General features: G+C 42.2%; 1 protein-coding gene across 1 annotated transcript in view; it reads right to left on the reverse strand.

Moving 5' to 3' along the window:
- The window catches only part of LOC107185929 (ADAMTS-like protein 3), a 52,966-nt gene that overhangs the window by 20,747 nt on the left and 13,362 nt on the right, over positions 1 to 18,857 (reverse strand). Inside the window, exons 5-6 of the mRNA XM_015573709.1 lie at positions 8,991 to 9,093; positions 7,358 to 7,456 (exon numbers count right to left, since the gene is read on the reverse strand). Coding sequence (XP_015429195.1) covers positions 7,358 to 7,456; positions 8,991 to 9,093 — 202 coding nt within the window. The remainder of the gene's footprint in view (positions 1 to 7,357; positions 7,457 to 8,990; positions 9,094 to 18,857) is intronic.

Consider the following 18,857-nt stretch of genomic DNA (forward strand, 5'->3'; position numbering starts at 1 on the left):
GAGTAACAGTAATAAATACGATATCCACGGATGCGCGAGCGCATTTAGCGGGCTCATGAATAAGTCATAACTCGGCTAGAGATCCCGACTGGATGGAAGGGGATCTCCCTTTCGGTTGATCTTTCCCACTTGGCCTGTGTACCGGTTGCAACGTTCGTCCGTTTCGAGAGAGATAGATAGATCCACGACCTTCTTGTATCAACTTGTCTTTTATTGTCGCGTGTCTCTTTGCGCCTCTTATTGCAGTCTTATTCCATTGGTCCTGAGGCTGCCTTCGTCGGCGAGTAGCGGAACCACGAGGCCACTTTTCCGGTGCATTCGGAAGACTTCCACATCGTGTTCCTCGCCTCGGACCGGCTGAGATACGATGCCGTAAAATTTTATCGTTCCCCTTCAGAAACTTTCTTACCCGTTTCCAGTTTGTCTCTGAATATAAACGGAACGGCGCGCGCGCGCAAGGCGAGTCACTTTAATTTCCTGCGCTGAAACACCCTCGCTGTTCCCGATGATGTCTCGCTCTCCGGACCGGTTCGTACAGTGTGTGTGTACCTGGAAAACACGAATAAACAGCGCCTCGTTGCGCGATACCGTACACGAGGCCACGAGTTCTTTACGCGTTGCTGCGTACCACCGGTAAATAATGGACTAGACTTGCGAATTTTCCACGGTTGTGGGATACTGTAATGTTTATCGCTCGGTGTACTACTCGACTGTTTTATAAAGTTTCAAGGGGTATTGTATTTTATGCAGGGTTTGTTGATGAGTTTAACCCTTACACTGAGATCGCTCGTTTCAGGAATGGATTTGAAGGTTTCTTTTGGTAATGAAACCTAGTGGAGAATTTTGGAAGCTTTTGATAAGTAGCGTTTGACTTGTACCTTCAATTTGTGGCACACTATTTCCAAAATGGAAACGAAAAATACCATTCGGTTGGTTATGGACTTAGGTTTAGGGTTTAGTAGATGCAATGATCAGCAGCCAATGAGCTATCATTAAACAGTTCGATCACAGTAGTGAAATAGATTCATGAAAAATAGCAAGAACTCTAATACAATAATGTAAAAATTTCTTCTTTAAGCCTGATCTAGAGGTAAATTAGTAGGTTTCTTATCTATAAGCGTTAAAATTTAAAAGTCTATCGTGCAATAGGCTATCGGTTAGTAAAGTGTTAAAAGTGTTACAGTCATCGTTATCGGATTATTCATCTCAGAGACGAATTGTCTGTAATTAAGAAGTGTTAATAGTGTAAGGAAGAGCAGTATAGATACATAACGCGAGAAGATAGAAATCGTAGGTAAATGACTGAGAGTAAAGCGTCCAGAGTGGGGGGCTGGTAGTCGACTTGTGTTTCCATAAACGCACGGAATCAGACGTTCCCGAAACCAAATGTCTGGAATGCTTCCAGCAGATATCGCGCTTTTCAGGACACCGTTTCCCGACCGGGCAAGAAGTGGGCACTAGCGGAGAGAGCGAGAGGGAGAGTCGGTCATCGAGGATCGTGCCAAAACGGAGGGACTCTCCCACAGGCGCCACCGAGTCGTTCGAACCACCCTGAATGTGCATTTCCTTGTATCTGAATCGCATTCGTTACCACGCGAGAATGTCGAGGGAATGTACGGTTACGACGACGACGCACTCTTGGCGGCGAGCCTCTTAATGCCCGCGTCTCAAATCGATTTTCACTCTTCTTCACAAGGGGAGGCTCAGATCTGCCCCCCTCCGATTTCAATGTGCTTGTGCAGGATTTGTAGGTACATAAACTCGCGCTCTGATTGGACGCGGTTTTTCGTTAATATCTCGGTAACGAAGCCTCAGTTTACATTGTTGCTAGGGAAAAAGTTGTTCCAATTCACCCCCCGAGTGTCCCATTTCCGGGTCGGAGGACATTTTTGGGACACCCTGTATATGGAAAGCATTGGTAGAACATTAGCCGTAATTATATATATCCGCTCTGATTGGTCGGGGTTTTTCGTTAATATCTCGCCAACAAAGCCTCGGATAATATTTTTGCTAAGGAAAATGTTGTTTCAAATCATCCCAGGAACCCTTCATTTTCGGGAGTCTTAGCTATCTTTGGACGCCTTGTATAAAGATCAGTAGTTCCCAGCCTCAACTGGCCCATCAGTAGTGAATGCAATTGGCAAAGATGAATCCCGTCGAGCAACGACGAGGCGTTTTCCGCGAGAATGCACACGGTTCTACCCCCCCTCCCCCCCGCCACCCGCCATCTTGTCTAGCCTCTTTCCTACGGCACTACTTGCTGCTAGTAGCCTCTTATCGCGCCTGTATATTTTCACATGCCGCTCGTTTGTCTTCCACTCGTAGGCTTTCGTGAAATGTCCCCTTAAACGTCGTGAAATTGCCTCTCTCATCGCAAGATCCTGCGAGTCCTTCTTTTCCGCGTGCGTTCCTCGTCGCCGCCTTTGAGCTACGTATTTTGCGACTCCTTGTTTACCGATCGTGGCGATGAAATGGGGAGCGAAGAGGTATAACATCCTTGGGAAATTCTAGCGTTTCAATTAAGAGGAAACTGTTCTGTGACTTCTTTGAAGTATGATAACATTAGTGTCACCCTGTTCTCGATGGAGTGGGAAGATTTTGTCGGCTTTGATCGATCAATATCCTAATGGTTCTTTGTAATATGTACTTTGCTTATTCGTGTATTTTCTATAGTGAATTGAAGGTATTAAGATATTGACGACTAGTAACGGGAAATCTCGTATTCAGGCACGTGCATTGTTTATTGATTATTTCTCAGGTAACAATATTCTTTTTTACATTTGCATATTACTGGCCTTGTTTCAGTGAATATTTACTAGTCTCGTATCATTGACATCGCCACTCACGAAGCAAATTTTAACAAAACTTTACTAATCACGAATCTGTTAAAAAGAATTGTTATATATTATTGTTCGGTACTGACAGAACCTCCCTGATCCGTTAACCCTGTTGCACTGTACGGGTCAATTTAACCCAAACTCAGATTTTAATTAACAACTTATATTCTTTATCAGACAAGCATGTAAATCAATTTGGAACCACTAGTTTAAATTGTATGATGATAAAGCGACACGTGAGTGTATTCCCTTAACTCGAGTTTACCTCAGACCAAGTTTAATTCAAAGAAAAGCAATGCTACAATTTTAATCGGCGCTTAAAGGTTAACACGAAACAATGAACCACACCAATTCATTTCTTTCATAATTCGAATCAGACCGTGAAGTAATATTTCCCCTTTCACTCGCGAATTCCGTTAAATTATGCAAAAAGCTCCAGCAACCCCTCGTCTCGTATACGCGCGCGTCCTCATCCTCCTCGTGTTGCCGCTTGGAACCAGAAGCGTTGCTCGAGGACCACACGTTTTTTCGTCCTTTCATCGCAGACGAAGAGGTGTGTCGTGTCTCTTTTTTTCTGCGAAAGAACGTCCAAGAAGATGCGCGCGTCCCTGGAACGAGGCGGCGACGCGGGGGGTTGTTTGACGACAAAATTGTCCTGTTTGATGTCGGTGGTTGACGCGGCCCGTTACGTCTTCAAAGAGGGTAGAAAGAGAAAGAGGACCGTGGAAGACGAGCAGAGAAATTTCGCGCGAGCACTTTAGGAATATACGACGGTGAAACAAGTGTAACCGCGAGCATTTTTCGCTGGAAGCTCAGACACGCATCGAATCGTGCGCGCGTTTTCACGCTGAAAATCTATCCTCCGTCTTGACGAGCTGAGACGTGTGTGTCCTCGCTTTTTGCCCGTTTCCCGATTATCGGTGGATCCACTAGCAGCGGTTATGCTTGCACGAATTCCTCGGTTTTCGAGAAAATCCGATTTCAAACGAAATTTTCGCCAGGGCCACGCCGAATACGGAAGGTCCTTTGAGCTCGTCCCAGTTCCGGCGACGCTCTCGAGAGGCGTTAATGTCGTTAGAGCGGGGGCGAGAACGTTTGAGCGAATTAAGAGCACGCCGACCACCCCGAACCCGTAAAAGGACGCGAGATTGCTTCTATTAGGTCGCCTGGAGATTAATCACTGGATTCTCTTAGTTCTGTGCGCCCGTGGTTCGCGTGCAGGAGATGAAAAATCATCCGAATCGGTCCGTAGGTGTATGAAATTTCGCATAGCTACACGTTAAACAAAGAAGTCTCTGTGCGATTACTGCATACGATCTTATTGTTTAGTTTTTGTTTTAGTTTTACTCAAGGAAAACATTATTTTCAAATTCATAAATAAAACATTTCGTAAACATATAAAAGTCAACTAGATGATTTTTTTCAATCAACAAAAACTGTTCTAGAATTAAATCTAAGGGGGACCAACATTGGGAACAATTTTTTTGAAAAGTTAAAGATGCACTTTCTTGCATTTACATTTTTGATTTTGTTTGTATAAACTTTTATGAAAAAGTGGTAATAGGGGTTCGTAATTACGGTTCCGAAGTGACTATACAATTTTTGTCAGACTGTAATGTAGATTAGTTGTCGAACAAGAACCAAAAAACCTTAGGAAGGGCGAAATTTGTAAACGTATCACGGGACGAATGTAACAATTGTCATAAAATAAATACTAATCGACCAACAATTGTCTCCTTTCATTTTTATACACCAATTCCATCTGCCCTCCACCTTAGTTGCTGCCAACGCGCAGCAGTAAGCGGTTTTCCTAATAAAACTATCCTATTGAAATTGAAATGATACTCCAAAAAGTAAGCTAGTATTATTCCTTTAAATTATGTACCTTCTTGTTTCGATTCCGTAAACTACATTTATGTTTATGTCTATCTATAAAATAAATAAAAGTATCATTTAGAAGCATCTCTTCTATTAATTGTTTTTTTTTTCAAATTAGATAGTGTTCCAATCGTCCCTATGTTTAGGGACAAAATTAACAAATGAGTCATTTTAAAGAAAGTCTTATTTAAAAAAACTGGTGCAACATATTCCAACGTTTTTAAATTTGACCGTATTGTCCAATAATCAAGGCTTGTCATCTTGCACGAATTTTTAAAAAATTCTACAAAATTCAGAAGTTACAGACTCAAGAAGACAAATTGTTAAGATTGTCGGTGGTCTCCTCTACACGGTGATTACACGAAATCTCTACAGAAGTTTATGAAACATCCTGTTCCTGTTTTCTTTACAGTACGCCAGTTTTGTTCCGGCTGCATTAAAAGTAGCGAGAAGTTCCTTCCATTTTGAACACTTCAACTTCAAAACTTGCTCCATTCCACGGGACACGAACAGCTCGCGGAATTACGCAATTCTTAAAGTTCGCCCCGAAGCATCGAAGTTTCGTATGCGTAACCGATGTTCGACCCCTTTGGTCGATCTTTGCGGCGCGCGTCAGTTCAAATTTTCTTCAACGTCAATAACTCCGTGTCTGACTCGATATCAGGACGTTTCGCGAACAGAGGAAGAAAATGTCGGAACAGAAGCCTCCGTGCTCCTGCACACTACTCTCTTGGAATGTTCCGTGGAAAGCAAAATGGCGCACGCCTTATCCGTCCAATATTATCATTCATTGGTCGTATAAGTACCATAAACGTATAATACCTAGACATCTGAATATCTTACATCTTCCGTGTTAAAAAGTAGAGTCAACTTGTGGAAGAATTTTTTCCTCACCGATTTCGATGATTTTTTAATATATTGTAGATATCAACACTCTGAACAACTTTTTCCTTTCATGAAAATATCGGCTGGCCCTAATTTCCGAGATTTTCGTAAAAAACTGTCGGTACCAATAGTGAATATAGCACTGCTGTTTAGGAGACCCATCTCCGATGATCTTGACCTTGTCATATGTTGTTCAGGTCATCCACTTAAGTGACCTTTAGAGGGTTTTAGCCGTTGGTCGTTGTTTCTTAAAACGTTATTAACAAAAAAAATTTGTCATACATATCTATGCTGGAAATAAGTAGAAATGGAATGCAATGAACAAACGTGTTAACCAAGTCACCACGTTGTGCTAACCACGGACTCAATATCTCCCCACACACCATCCAGTCTTAACTACGCACCCAAAAAGGGAAAGTAATGGTACCAACAGTTTTGTACGAATATCTCAGAAATTAGGGTCGACCGACATTTTCGTGAAAAGAAAACGTTGCTCAGAATGTTGATTTCTGCAATATATTTAAAAATCATCGAAATCGGTGAGGAAGTAGTTCTTCGACAAGTTCACAAAAATTAGAAAAACTTAGCTGCTGTACGGTCACCAATCTATTTTTTTCTAACGACGCGTGAATGTCAAATGAAAGCAGAATTGTGACCTAAATCATGATGTGAGGATATACACCTTATGTATATCCTTCCAACATGACCTAAAGCAGGCTATTTCTTTCTAATATTTAACTGCCTTTCAGCCGAATGCGCAGTTTCGTTACTATACGTCTATGGTAAGCACAGTGAAACACTTTAGATCGTCTTGTCCTTTCACCTTGCAAGTCTCGCGTAAAATGACAAATTTCGTATCCGACGATCCGTGTCCCCGGCGTGAAAAAAAATTCACGAACGATTACGGAAGAAACAAGAGAATTGGACGCAACCTCGTGTGGCTGGTCGAACGTTAGCCCCGGTCGGAACGCGATAACAAAACAACCGGCTCGCACAAAGCAAATTGCAGAACGAGTTTCATTTCCCTTTGCAACAATCAGCCCCGACCTGTTTACTGTTCCCGGAGGAAATCGGATTTCCTGATACGAATAGACAGACATAACCGGATAGAGAAACGTTACACGTTCATCTGGCCTCGTCGTTGGGACCCGTTAACGCCCTTTCAACGAGACAAAAGGTTCGTTCCTAACTCGTATAACACCGGTAACCCCGTCCGGAATAGGAATTATACCGTTTCGTGTTTATACCGCGCGAAACGGGGCTCTATCGCGTGACCCGGACACGTGGTCTCAAAAAAAAAAAAAAGAAGTTATCAATCTTCGAGCAGAAGATGCAATCTTCGTCGTGTACAAGATTATCCTTCGGTGAAGGATAGGATCCCTATCAGATGGACGAAAGAAAAACAATTCATCGGACGTTTCATTAAGACGGTGTGAGGGACGAATTTTCCTCGAGTGATAAAGGTCAGAAATGAGCACTCGCGATTCCTACGATCCAGCGACTAGTGGATTCATCTCTGAAACGATAATAAATGTGGCCGCCCTTAACCCCCACGGTCGAGGGACCGTCACACCAGACGGCAATAAATACTCCTTTCCCCGGTGGCGTCTCGTAAAGCCCTAAATTTCTTCCTCCGTCAGCCGAATGACTCTCGCGTGTCTGTACCCGTGTAACCTCCCGAACCCCGTTTTGCATGTTCATGGCGCGCGCGTACGGATTCCTCAGTTCCGGCAGCCCGAGATTCCCCCTTTACTCACCTCGCTCCATTTATTGGTCTCCCACATGGGGCAGGAGATGGTGTTACAAGTCTCCTGGTTGCGGGGCTTGTGTACGCCGCTGCACTTGTGGTCGGGCAGCTGTAACAACAAGAATGTAAAGCTTACACATGATTCATCTTTGCCTCGAGTGGTTCGTCCAGGGGGGGAGGGTTTAATATTAACCCATTGCTTGACTAATAAAATTTTAAAAATCGTCCAAAGTACAGTAATTCGTTCATGAATGCGACACGAGCACCGGTGTTATCCCCACCACTGGAGGGGATTCCTCTAGAACCAATCAAAACAGAGTGAACAGAAGCTAAGCATAGACTCGGCTTCGGAAAAAAAAAACAAATTTATCTATATCTTTTTATGATATAATTAATGAAATTATGCGTACCGTTTCAAATATCTACATTCACAATGAATAATTATTAGAAGACAGTTTAACTTTGTTATCTTCACGACGAGCTGTACCTAACCATAAAACTTCACTATCAAGAGTCTTTCGGAGGTCTCACATTTTACAGGAACATTAATTTATCTGATAGTCATCTAATAATCGTACGGCTCGCGGAACATTATTACACGTATTACACCCTCTATTACCGTCCGGAGAGTCATCTAACCGTTTTTCGAGGCAAAGCTAGACCGAAGTCAGGGAGATGGAAATCCTCGCGGTGCACAGGTACGTCCTACCATATATATTTTAGATCTATATGTGTGTGTACTCTAGGCGCTCGCCGAGTCTCGGATCAGAGGATTTTACGGTGGTTGACAGAGAACCACGAGCGGCCCTTCCAGTTTAAACGAACCGAACTGGGTTAGGGTTCGTGGGCTTTTCCGAGGCTGTCGTAGGCACCGAAATGGATGGATGGCTGGACGTGTATATCTGTACGACAATTCTAGTGGCTGAGCACGTTGTGAATCCTCAAAAATGAAGGAAATTATTAACCTATTTATACGCTGTGTAACCCACAGGGGAAGGGGACGAACTCGTCGAAGATCTTAGGCAAACGTGGCTGGTCGAGCCACAACGGTGATTATAAACTGTAAAAAGTCCGAAACCGGGTCGCGAACTTAAATACAGGGTTAGTACATTCATTGGGTTTTACAAAAACTATATTTCACGAAGTACCTATTACACGTAAAATAATGAATATTAACATGCAAAGAAATAGAAATTGTCCAAGTTTTAGTCAAGTGTTAAAACCTGATGAATCATTTGTAATAACCCTGTATATTGCGTTAAAAGGAGAAGGAATTTCGACTAGATTCTCGTTATCGTGTCCTGTGATCGTCGTCCAAGTACGGTCCGCGGCAATAAATCCTCCAGGCGTGACGAATAAAGATATAAGCTTTCGGTGGGGAGAATCTTGTCGAATCTTCGTACGGGACGATAAAATGAAACACGGACGATATATAAGGGGGAAATTATTTTTTCTTTCCTTGTCTTCTCTTTCTCGTCCTCCTTACACGCCGCCGAGTTGGGAAACACCGCGGCGGTGAGTTTTTCACGGAAAGCACGGGAAATGGGGTCCGGGATCCCGGCCGAAATCCCGGAATTTAATATAAAGGGATTTCTCGCGTATTTAAATTATCTCTATTCCGACCCACCCCACCCCTTATTTACCTTTGTAGTCTCATTGCCGTTCTCCTCCGTGCAGAAAATGGCTCTGGTCCTGGATCCACCGCCGCAGCTCGCGCTGCACATACTCCATTCGCCGGCTACCCATCTGGAAATGGAAAAAAAAAAATAGAATCAATTGAGACGCGATAACAGAGACGGTCTCGTTTGGCGGCAGCACGCCATTATGTTACGTAATGACGGCCGAAGTATACCCTGAGTTTCGTACGAAATATTGTCTGACGATTGTGATTGAAATTATTAAAAGGAATATTTTATTATGTAGAAATTTTATATTTTTTGTACGATTTCTTAATCAAGGCCTTCATTTCAGGAAGTAAAAAATCTTTGCCAAAAATTAGAAATTCCGTTCTTTCTCTTCTTTTTATTCATAGTTTGTTGTACTTATATAAGTCATATCTTATATTGTTTTTCACCTTTCTTTCAAATTAATCTTTTTATAAAATTTATTATCTTATGAAGATGATTGATTTTTGTACCACACAAGTACGTAATGTGAATAATTTATTAAGTTTGTATTGATGTATAAAGGATAAATTAGTATGTAGAAAGTTTTCATTATTTCTATACAGTAACCATAATATTAAACGCTTTTAATTGTCGGCCACACTAAACGATAGATCTTTTTGATCAATAAAATACGTTCAATCTAAAAATAGCCAAAAATAGAGACGATCGTTTTTTGCACCAGTCTTCAATTGTCCTTATATATTTATTTCATATTTACCAGTTCCAAGATCTTATTTGCGATACGACTACATTCCATCTTATATCTCAATCCGAGTAAAATAAAATTGTTCACTCGCGATATCGTTCAAGATCACTGCACGTTCCCTCGGACGGAAAATCCCGCGGTCCGACGAAATGTTATTAACCCCGACATCTCCACGGAGAGAAGAGGCAACCCGAGAGGTCGTTGGGAGCGCTTAAAATTCATGTATGCCCACGGTAATCCTAATATTTGCATGCCTTTTTATGGAAGAAAAAAAAAACGGATATTTTCATCGACTCGGGATGAAAGGATGTGGGAACGACTTCGACAGACGTCGCGATCATCGACGATGTAGATTTTTAATATCGCCAAAGCTCTCTCCTCTGCTTTGGAAATTCGAATTACACGATCTTTGCGAGGATACCGTGTTCCGGTCACGAATCAAAATCGAGTGCTTTTCGCCTTTCATCTGGACATCGATCGAGCTGGAAGTCTCGTAAAAGTTGGATAAATGTTAATGAAAAGGAGGACGTACAAATACAAGATCAAAGCTGTCCTTGATAAAATCTCAAATTTCAAAAACGCTGAATATAAAAAAAATATCCCGTTTTTAACCCCGGATCAAAATGTTCGGAAAACGATTTAAATCGTGTATATTTCTGCTGTGAAAGTATCCCTGAAATTTCTCTATTGGTCGAGGAGAGGGGGATGGGCGCGGGATTGGAAACAGGAGAAAAGTCTTCGGAGCAATTGGACTAATCGACGTGGACTTTTTCAATTTCCGGTACATCGCGCGTGTCCGTACGGTGAAAGTGTTCGCCCGAGTCGCCAGACGGATCCATCGATCGTGCGTCACAGTAGCAGTTTTGAAACTTCCTGGCCCGATACACGACGAGTGGCGCGTACGTTTTCCTCGTACGTATATACAGGGTGTCCCAAAAAGATAGGGCGATCCATAACATGCATATTCCACATGCAAATACAAATCGAAAAGTCCTTTACCGTTTTGTAATCTGAAGCTCCATTTTCGAGATATTATTGGTTACACTAACTCCAAACAGCTGAGCGGTGGGTCACACGTACGCGCAGCAGAGTCAAGAAGCGCACGACCCAAGCCACTGGCGTCTGCTTCTTGACTGTATCTGCGCGTACGTGTGGCCCACCGCTCAGCTGATTGGAGTTCGTTTAACTGCTAATATCTCGGAAATAGAGCTTCGGATTGCAAAACGGTAAAGGACTTTTCGACTCGTATTTGCACGAGGAATATGCACGTTGTGGATTGTCCCATTTTTTTGGAACACTCTGTAGAACCCTGCGCACACGGATGGCTACATATACATATACGTACCACCGAGCCTGCCCGATCATTCTTCCTCGATGTTGTGCCCGTTGTGAAAGCCCCCATAATGGCGGACGGTACGGTTGCTTGATGAACGCGTGCCCACCGTTCCATAAAACCCCGTTGTTTCGTTCCCTTTCCGCGTGTACTGTTCTTCTCGACGATCATTTGTCTTCCCGCGGGTAATTAGGAGGATACGTTGCTCTTTTAAAGAGTGGAATTTACGCGATGAGAAAGGAGCGACTTATGAATGGAATAACTAGATTAGGATTTCGTTTGGTTTCGATATTGTAATAAACGTTTCGATAAAGGGGCTCTGTACCCGTCTGGCACAGGCGGAATTAATTCTTGTATCGCTTAGAACAGGATTTAGATTGTACGATTAATTACGTAATTGGTGGTTCAGTAGGATTCTGCCGGGAATATGTCGCGCAAATGGTTGTAACGTCTCTTTGAGGCGGGAGACATTAGCTCCTACATGATTTAGGAGGAGATGGATCGGAGGATTAATCTCCGTGTTTGTTGGACAGCTGTTTAGATAGTATTGCTATGGAGTATTCCGTGCAAGTGTTCGAAGTGATCGTCCAGAATACAGTGACTCGCAAATCTATTTCTATGACGACAGGCTTCTTCTTTTAATTATATTTACTCAGATTCGATGGACTGTCTTTACACCATAAAAAAGTTCAGTAACAGAACTTCTATTATTATAATCAAGGAATGAAATAAAATTGTCCAGTTACTTCAAGCAATTTTCAAATATTTCCACCGTTGGTTTCGAAACGAACCCTTCGATTTCTCTTTTGAATTATGCCAAAGGTCTCCAGTCGCATTATAATCCGTTCACCATCAATTACAAGAATAATATAACCGACGTTCACGCGTTAAACACCGCTCGTTTTGCGTGCAGCGATTGATCCGCTTTGGCTGGTCCAATGATCGCAAGATTAACCGTCAAATCTGCCGGAAGGTGGATAATAGAATTTAATTGGAGGGTGGGTGTGCGTATTCCTGACGCGACATGGAATAACGGGTTGCTGAAGTATTTAGTGGCTTAATACACAGTTGCGGGTAGGCGGTGGTGGTTTAGGAATCCCGTCCCTCTTGGGGGATCGCTGAAAACACCGACCACTTGGCCGGCCGGTCGCCGGGCTGAACCGAATTAAACTAAATTCTCGGCCGTGGCAATTAGCCGCCGATTTAACGTTGACGAGGCCCACACACCACCGCCACGGTGATTTATTAACGGCCCCGTGGCCCATTAACGTTCCCGTACACACCTACGGCTCCCGCGACGTCTAGATTTTTAAACGGGATCGGATCGATCCAAGGCCCTTCTCCCACGCGACACGAATACGTGTAAATATTGGAGAAACGATCGTTAAATTATTCATGATTCAATTACCGCCCATTGTGGTCCGGTTAATATTTATTTCTCTTGGTGTTTTTGTTGTTCGTGCTTCTCGGCGCGGTCAATGGTGATGATATAGGGCCATTCCATTATGGAGTAACATCTCAGATTTTCGTTAAACTGGGATATGTTGTAGTATTTAGTGAATGTCTCTCGTAGGATTTAAACAAATTTTTTAAATTGTTGATTTTACAGCTGCTTGAAGTATAGTGACAACATTTGGTTCAATAAATCATAACTGTTGAACTATCAAACTGGTCGAAAAAATTGTTCTATTATCCGAACACATTTGTCTCTCTGTTCGTTCCGATAATCGAGGTTATACTGTATATACACAATTATCAACACTAGTTGTAAAAAAACGACTAATTTACAATGGCTTCGGCTTTGTCCACCCACTAGGTGGAGATCTGGGTTAAGTACTATTTTTCTACTGCCATGGTACAGTTTGTTGATCACTATAATTCTAGTTCATGGATCCCCTGAGTTAATTATCTCACTGTGTCGGTATTAATCATCTCCTTTCCCATGAAGAATTATATAAATTGCCCTTTAATCACAATTCATCGATTAGCAGGTGGTACAAAATGTACATAGTATCTATTAGGTGGTCTATCTTATCTACAGGGTACATGTTGGTCCTAACTGAATGAGCCCAATTAGTCGCCAGAGCCAGGATTTGCGTTTTAAAACAGGATCTCTTTCGGGTTGGGATCTCCGTGTTGTCTAATAGGGGCAAAGGTGGAAATGTGCCGCGAATCACTCGCGTGACTCGACTCTCGCCGAAAGTTAAACGAGAGTTCGAGTAACCGGAGCCACTCGAGATTCTGGTTGGCGCAGCGTTAACCCACGACCTCCCCTGGCTACGTGCGTCATCGAAGTGGCAGAAGTTTTCGCGCCCCGGGACCGCGTATAATAACGTTAAAGAACGGCTGCGGGACAATGGTAACGCTGGTTTCACGGAATTCTCATAAATTATCCGTGAGGGGGAGAGGGGAACAGTCGTTTGTTTGCCTGTGAGACAAACCGAAACGAGCGTGTCGTACCGATTTTAATCGAGACAAATTTCTAAATCCCCCTGTGTTCCGATTATCAGCTGTCTTTTGCGAGACGGATGTTGTCTGGTCTTCTTTGAGAGTGACACGCTTTGGACAGACTGAATGAACGCATAAACGACGGTGAACATTTAGACTTTCCGTAAGAAATAATGGCGACTTTACCATCATAAGCTTATCTGGAAATTTTCTTTTGTAGGACAAAGAAAGAAGTTTGATTATTGTTAATAGAGTGAGGCTCGTTATGATCAGGGGCTTGAGTTAAAAATAATGTGCGTTAGATCATATTTAAATTCAGTGTTATTGACACGTTCATTCGGATATTGTAATAATAACAATGGAATTATAATGCATAATGTAAAGAGATTTGGAATTATCTTCGCGAGTCCGACCAATTGCTACTTTTTCAACATTTATTAACATTAGTAAACTAATCCTTCTAACTTCCCAACAAAACTCAAGTCACTTGGTCGAATTTCAAAAAGGTTTTTCTGTTTTAAAGGATATGCGAATACCTTTTTAACCCACCGTATACATATAGTGAAAGAAAAATTTTCACATAATTTAATATCGTTCTTCTTTCTTCCTGGTGGAATAAAACAGTCAGCGGAAGAAGCAAGTATCCACGCAATGTCTGTAAATTACCCTACAAGAATATAAATTTCCATAAACACGTAAAAACTATTCGAAACTGTTTTTGTACACGCGTTTGTCCGTCACCATATCGATCGATAAAGAGCGTTATCCGTTTTCAAAGGGTTCCCTGACAAGAGATAAATTCTGCGAAAAATAAACGTCTCGTCCGGGCGAATCGTCGAGCCATTCGTGGACATCGAACCATAATTTCGATCACAAAGGGACCATGGTCCTATGTACGTTTTCAACGACGTGCTACGTTTCCAACGCGGCTGTTGTATATCCGGCAAGAATGGTTCGCGGCGAGTTTTTTGTCCGAACTTCGTCGCCGACGTAGTGTCTGCTCGTCCGACGAACGATTCTCATCGGGGGCGAGCTTTAAAGCGTCGCTTTTTATCCCTCTTCCCCCACCCCACCCCTCTCGCCTCCGTACCTCCTTTATCCGGACAAAGAACAGGCCGTATCGTTCCGAGAGCTAAGATTGTTTCTGCGAAAAAATATCTCCTGGACGTTTCCCCCTCTTCTTCTCGTTATTCCGGCCGATCGTTACATGCTTTATCGGGAAGCTCGCTAAGTTGGACGTTCGCCGTTATGAATCAAAGAAACGCGATTTTGCCACCCGGTATCGTCCAAAGCTGGGTTTCCCAAACTGTGTTCCGCGACAATTTGGAAAGGTTTAATCAAGGTCATTAAGAGCTTTATTTATTCATATTTTTATGTTTATATTATATTATAGTTTTATATTTAAAAATAATTACTAAATAAATTTTTTAATAACATTTTTTTTTAATTTTTACTAGTAGGAATTACCGAACCTAAAAAATAAGCTGCGTGTTCTGTTAAAATTTCTGGGTTTGCGAAGTGTTCCATTGCAGAGAAAGTTTGGGAAACCCTGGTCCAAAGGAACGTATTCTCGACCCCGAAATTTGTAGACTTTTTTAAAAAAATTAGTTTAGAAATTAGTTTTTTTTACTTTTTTTAATTTATCGGGAGGGATACGCTTCCGAAAAGCACTCACATCCGATGACCCTGACCTTGAGATATCTTATCAAGATCACCCTCCTGAGTAACCTTCAAAAGGTTTAAACCGCATATCATTGGTCATTAAAAAGTTATGAACAAAAAAGTGCTTGAACTGTCTCTAACTAACTTCGACCAGTATAATGCTTTAAAGTTAATTAGAGACAGAGAGATAAAGCAGGATGATATTTAAACGAAGGAGTGGGTAATTTAGTGTATCTTTATAGATACCTGTACAGGTGCCAGCGTATTTATCACTGAAACTACCAAAGCAGTCAGAATGAGTTAGTATGTATAATGTTAGAATACTCTTATAGCGACGATTAACATGTTAAAGCAATGCAATTTCTCAGATCTTCTACAACGTCAACCGTAACATGTAAGTGAAGAAATGTGTTAATTTGTTAATTTGTATATTTTCAAAAGTTAGATATAAATATATATCTAATTTCAGTATTAATAAGTGAACCTATCATGAACAGCTACAAGGGGCCCTGGAAGACACAGGAAGACCCGTAAACTCACCGAGAAACTCTATGAGGCACCGAAGCACCTTCAAGATCCTCAAGAAGTCACGGAGGACCCCCAAGAGAGTACAGGCAAAGTTTAAATTTTTTTTACAAAAACCAAACGCTCCGCTATCCTGTCCCGTAGGAATTTATCGATATTCGAATGTTAATACAAAATAATAGAGAGGACACGTATCCTCTTCCAGGGTGCATTCCAAAGCCAAACGGATAAAACGTCATTTAACCAGTCGTTCTCCGTGTATTCGCGAACTTTCGCAACTCGTTCTTTTTTTTTTCTTTCTCTCTCTTTCTCTCTCGGAACTTCAGGCCAGGGGGAATCCAGTCCGCCGTAAATTGCCGCGAATTTCTGTGTTATGCGAGCCGCGAGAGGCAAGAACAAAAGCATATTCCGTGGGCGCGGGGCGAATAAACTGTCTTGGTGCCTTCTTGCGTCGCCGGTCGTAATTTCGACCGGCAACGTACAACAAGCGTCATCGAGTGAAACAGGGAGTCGTTCCACGGCCGTGAATACGCGTTCCATGGAAACGTAAAAGTTGTGGAATTCTGGTTAAATAACTTTTTCAGGAGCACAGGCCCGAGAAGATCCAGGCGATACACCTTCCTCTCGCCGATCCTCTCCTTCTCCTCGTCCCCCATGACTCGACTTTATGGCCGGCACATCATTCCCTGGACTGGAGATGGGTGCAACAATTTTTCCGAATAATAGAAGATGAATAGAGACACTGTAGTATGTATAACTACGTCTGTCTATAATACGTAGAATGTAGAAGGTATTATCAGAAATTTCGGGGATTTTATGTAAAAATCATTTACACTCCCTAGCCAAAAAATTAGGAGACATCTAGATCTTGTTGTTAGATTTTGTGGTATACATTTGGGTTTCTTTTACGTAGTCGAGGGTATCTTTACCGTGGCTTGGTACGTCAACGATGTGTTTGGGTCACGTTTGTATTTTTTGTTGCTGTCCTTCGAATCTTCTACCACTCATACAGCAAGTGGATTTTCGACAGTGTCGGGTTGCAATAGTTGCACAACGGTGGGCCTGATTTCTTTAACAAATGCGCGCGACAAGTTCTTTTTCTTTCTATTTTAGTGGAACACTTTCTACAATACTTAATTATTTTTATAAACAATATTCTCCCAGTGGCTTTGAATTTAAACAGTAAAATGACAATAGCAGAGAGTATACGATTATTTCATTTTAAAGAAGTTCCGATTAAAATTTATGAATTGTACCGAACGCATGCGACAGGCGACAAGTTCTTTTTCTTTCTATTTTTTCGTTCGTTGCTCGATGCTTTTTCTATCTGGATCACGAATTCGCTAGTGTGTTGTCGCTAAACGTTCTTAGGTACGATTCCAGAGTGCACACAAGGAGGGCTGAAGAAACGACGTTTACAGGTCGGGGGTCGATGCATCCCCACGGAGAAAGCGTCATATCGTCGGGCCGAGCTGTTTGTCCGGAAGTCGGCTCTCCGCCGCGTCCCCGTTTTCTCTGGTCTCATTTTTTTTCGGCGGCACGCGAATCGACGTTATGATAAAAAATGAAAAATGCCCGGCATAAAGCAGACGGAGGAACGGACGGGCGGCCGTTGATGTACGCGCGCAACGGAGAAACGGTGATGAGGGAGAGATGTGATGCATTCCCCTTTCCACGTTCTGCTTTTCACGGGATGTAACGAGGAATGACGACGAACGGATGGAGAATTTGCGATAAAAATACACGGTTGTAATTAGCGCCGATAAGAAAATCGATCCGTGTTCCGGAACATTTTCATTTGGTGGAGGGAACGAAGAAGATTTTACTGGGATCACGTAATTAATCGAAGGGGACGACTTAAAATCGGACACGGCGTTCCTGTTTTTAAACGTAATCTACTCAGGAATCTATGCTCCCCGTTACAAAATTGGAATTAATCTGGGGCATTGAAGCAAGTAGGAATTCCCTCGCTATGCTAGAAAATTTAAGGAAGTTACGATCTAGGAATTTTAGTTACCAATTGCTGGGAATAATAATCTGAAGTTAGAATAAAATTTGTCATACGGTACATCATTAAGAATTCTGGCAGTGTGGTAAGTTCTTAATACAGTATTATCTGGACTAGTACCTGCAAGTGTTCCCCCTGGAAAAGATTACATGCCTATCTTTTATTATTTTTCATTAAAACTTCTATTAACGTATTTGTGAAATTTGTCTGATTAAAATAATACTAAACAGATATAATTTGGATTATATGTACTTATTGATCATTTATGGCACTTAATCAATATCAATAAGTAAATATCATTTAAATTATATCGCGTTTAGTCTTGTTTTAATCAGAAAAATCTCACAAACATATTAGTAAAAGTTTTATTGAAAATTGAAAAATAATTAAAAATAACAAAATTACACGGTTACACTGGTGTCGCCATGCTCGTCACCTCTTTCTTTTTCACTCGCTGTCCTTTTCTACGTTCAGCGTTGATTCTATATTTAGAATCGATAAAGATTTAGAAACGATCCAAGTTCCAATTTTCGGGTACTAATCCAGATTTTACTGTACTTACGAAGGGGAGAGTACTGTCTCATCATTTTCGAAAAGGATAAAACCCCGCAACTATGTACATCACAATCAAATTCCACATTCACCAGAAATTAGAAGCTTAACCTATTCCATTAACAAAGACACGAACTCTTCAGCAAAACCTCCCTCCACCCCTGCCACCCAAGATGACCAAATTCGTTGGAGGATCTGTCACAGCGAAATGGTTAAATGCTTTTTAAAACGTGCTCCCCGTCGACAGGAATCGAGCGTTTCGTTCTCACCGTAACAGAGTGTGGTCGTAGATGTGTTTGACTTGAAGCACGTTCGGCGGGTGCCAATGTTCCCGTACCGCCCGTATTTCCCCGTAGAGGTCATCGGTGGAAATCGGAATTTCCCGGTTATAGGATTAACGCAGACCAATCTTCTCGGACCAATTTCCTCGCGTGGCCACGAACAAAGCAACCGGTCTCCGATTATCGTTAGACAACCAGCGGTACACGTCGACCCCGTTGTGCATGTATCCAAGCCTTGTGCAGAAATGGATGCACGTTGACGGTGGCCGTGGACTCTCTCACTTTCGCGATACTCGTTTGAGAAACGCCTGGGCCGGGGGGGGGGGGG

This window comes from Dufourea novaeangliae, unplaced genomic scaffold, assembly GCF_001272555.1.
Source record: "Dufourea novaeangliae isolate 0120121106 unplaced genomic scaffold, ASM127255v1 scaffold14, whole genome shotgun sequence".
NCBI lineage: Eukaryota > Metazoa > Arthropoda > Insecta > Hymenoptera > Halictidae > Dufourea > Dufourea novaeangliae.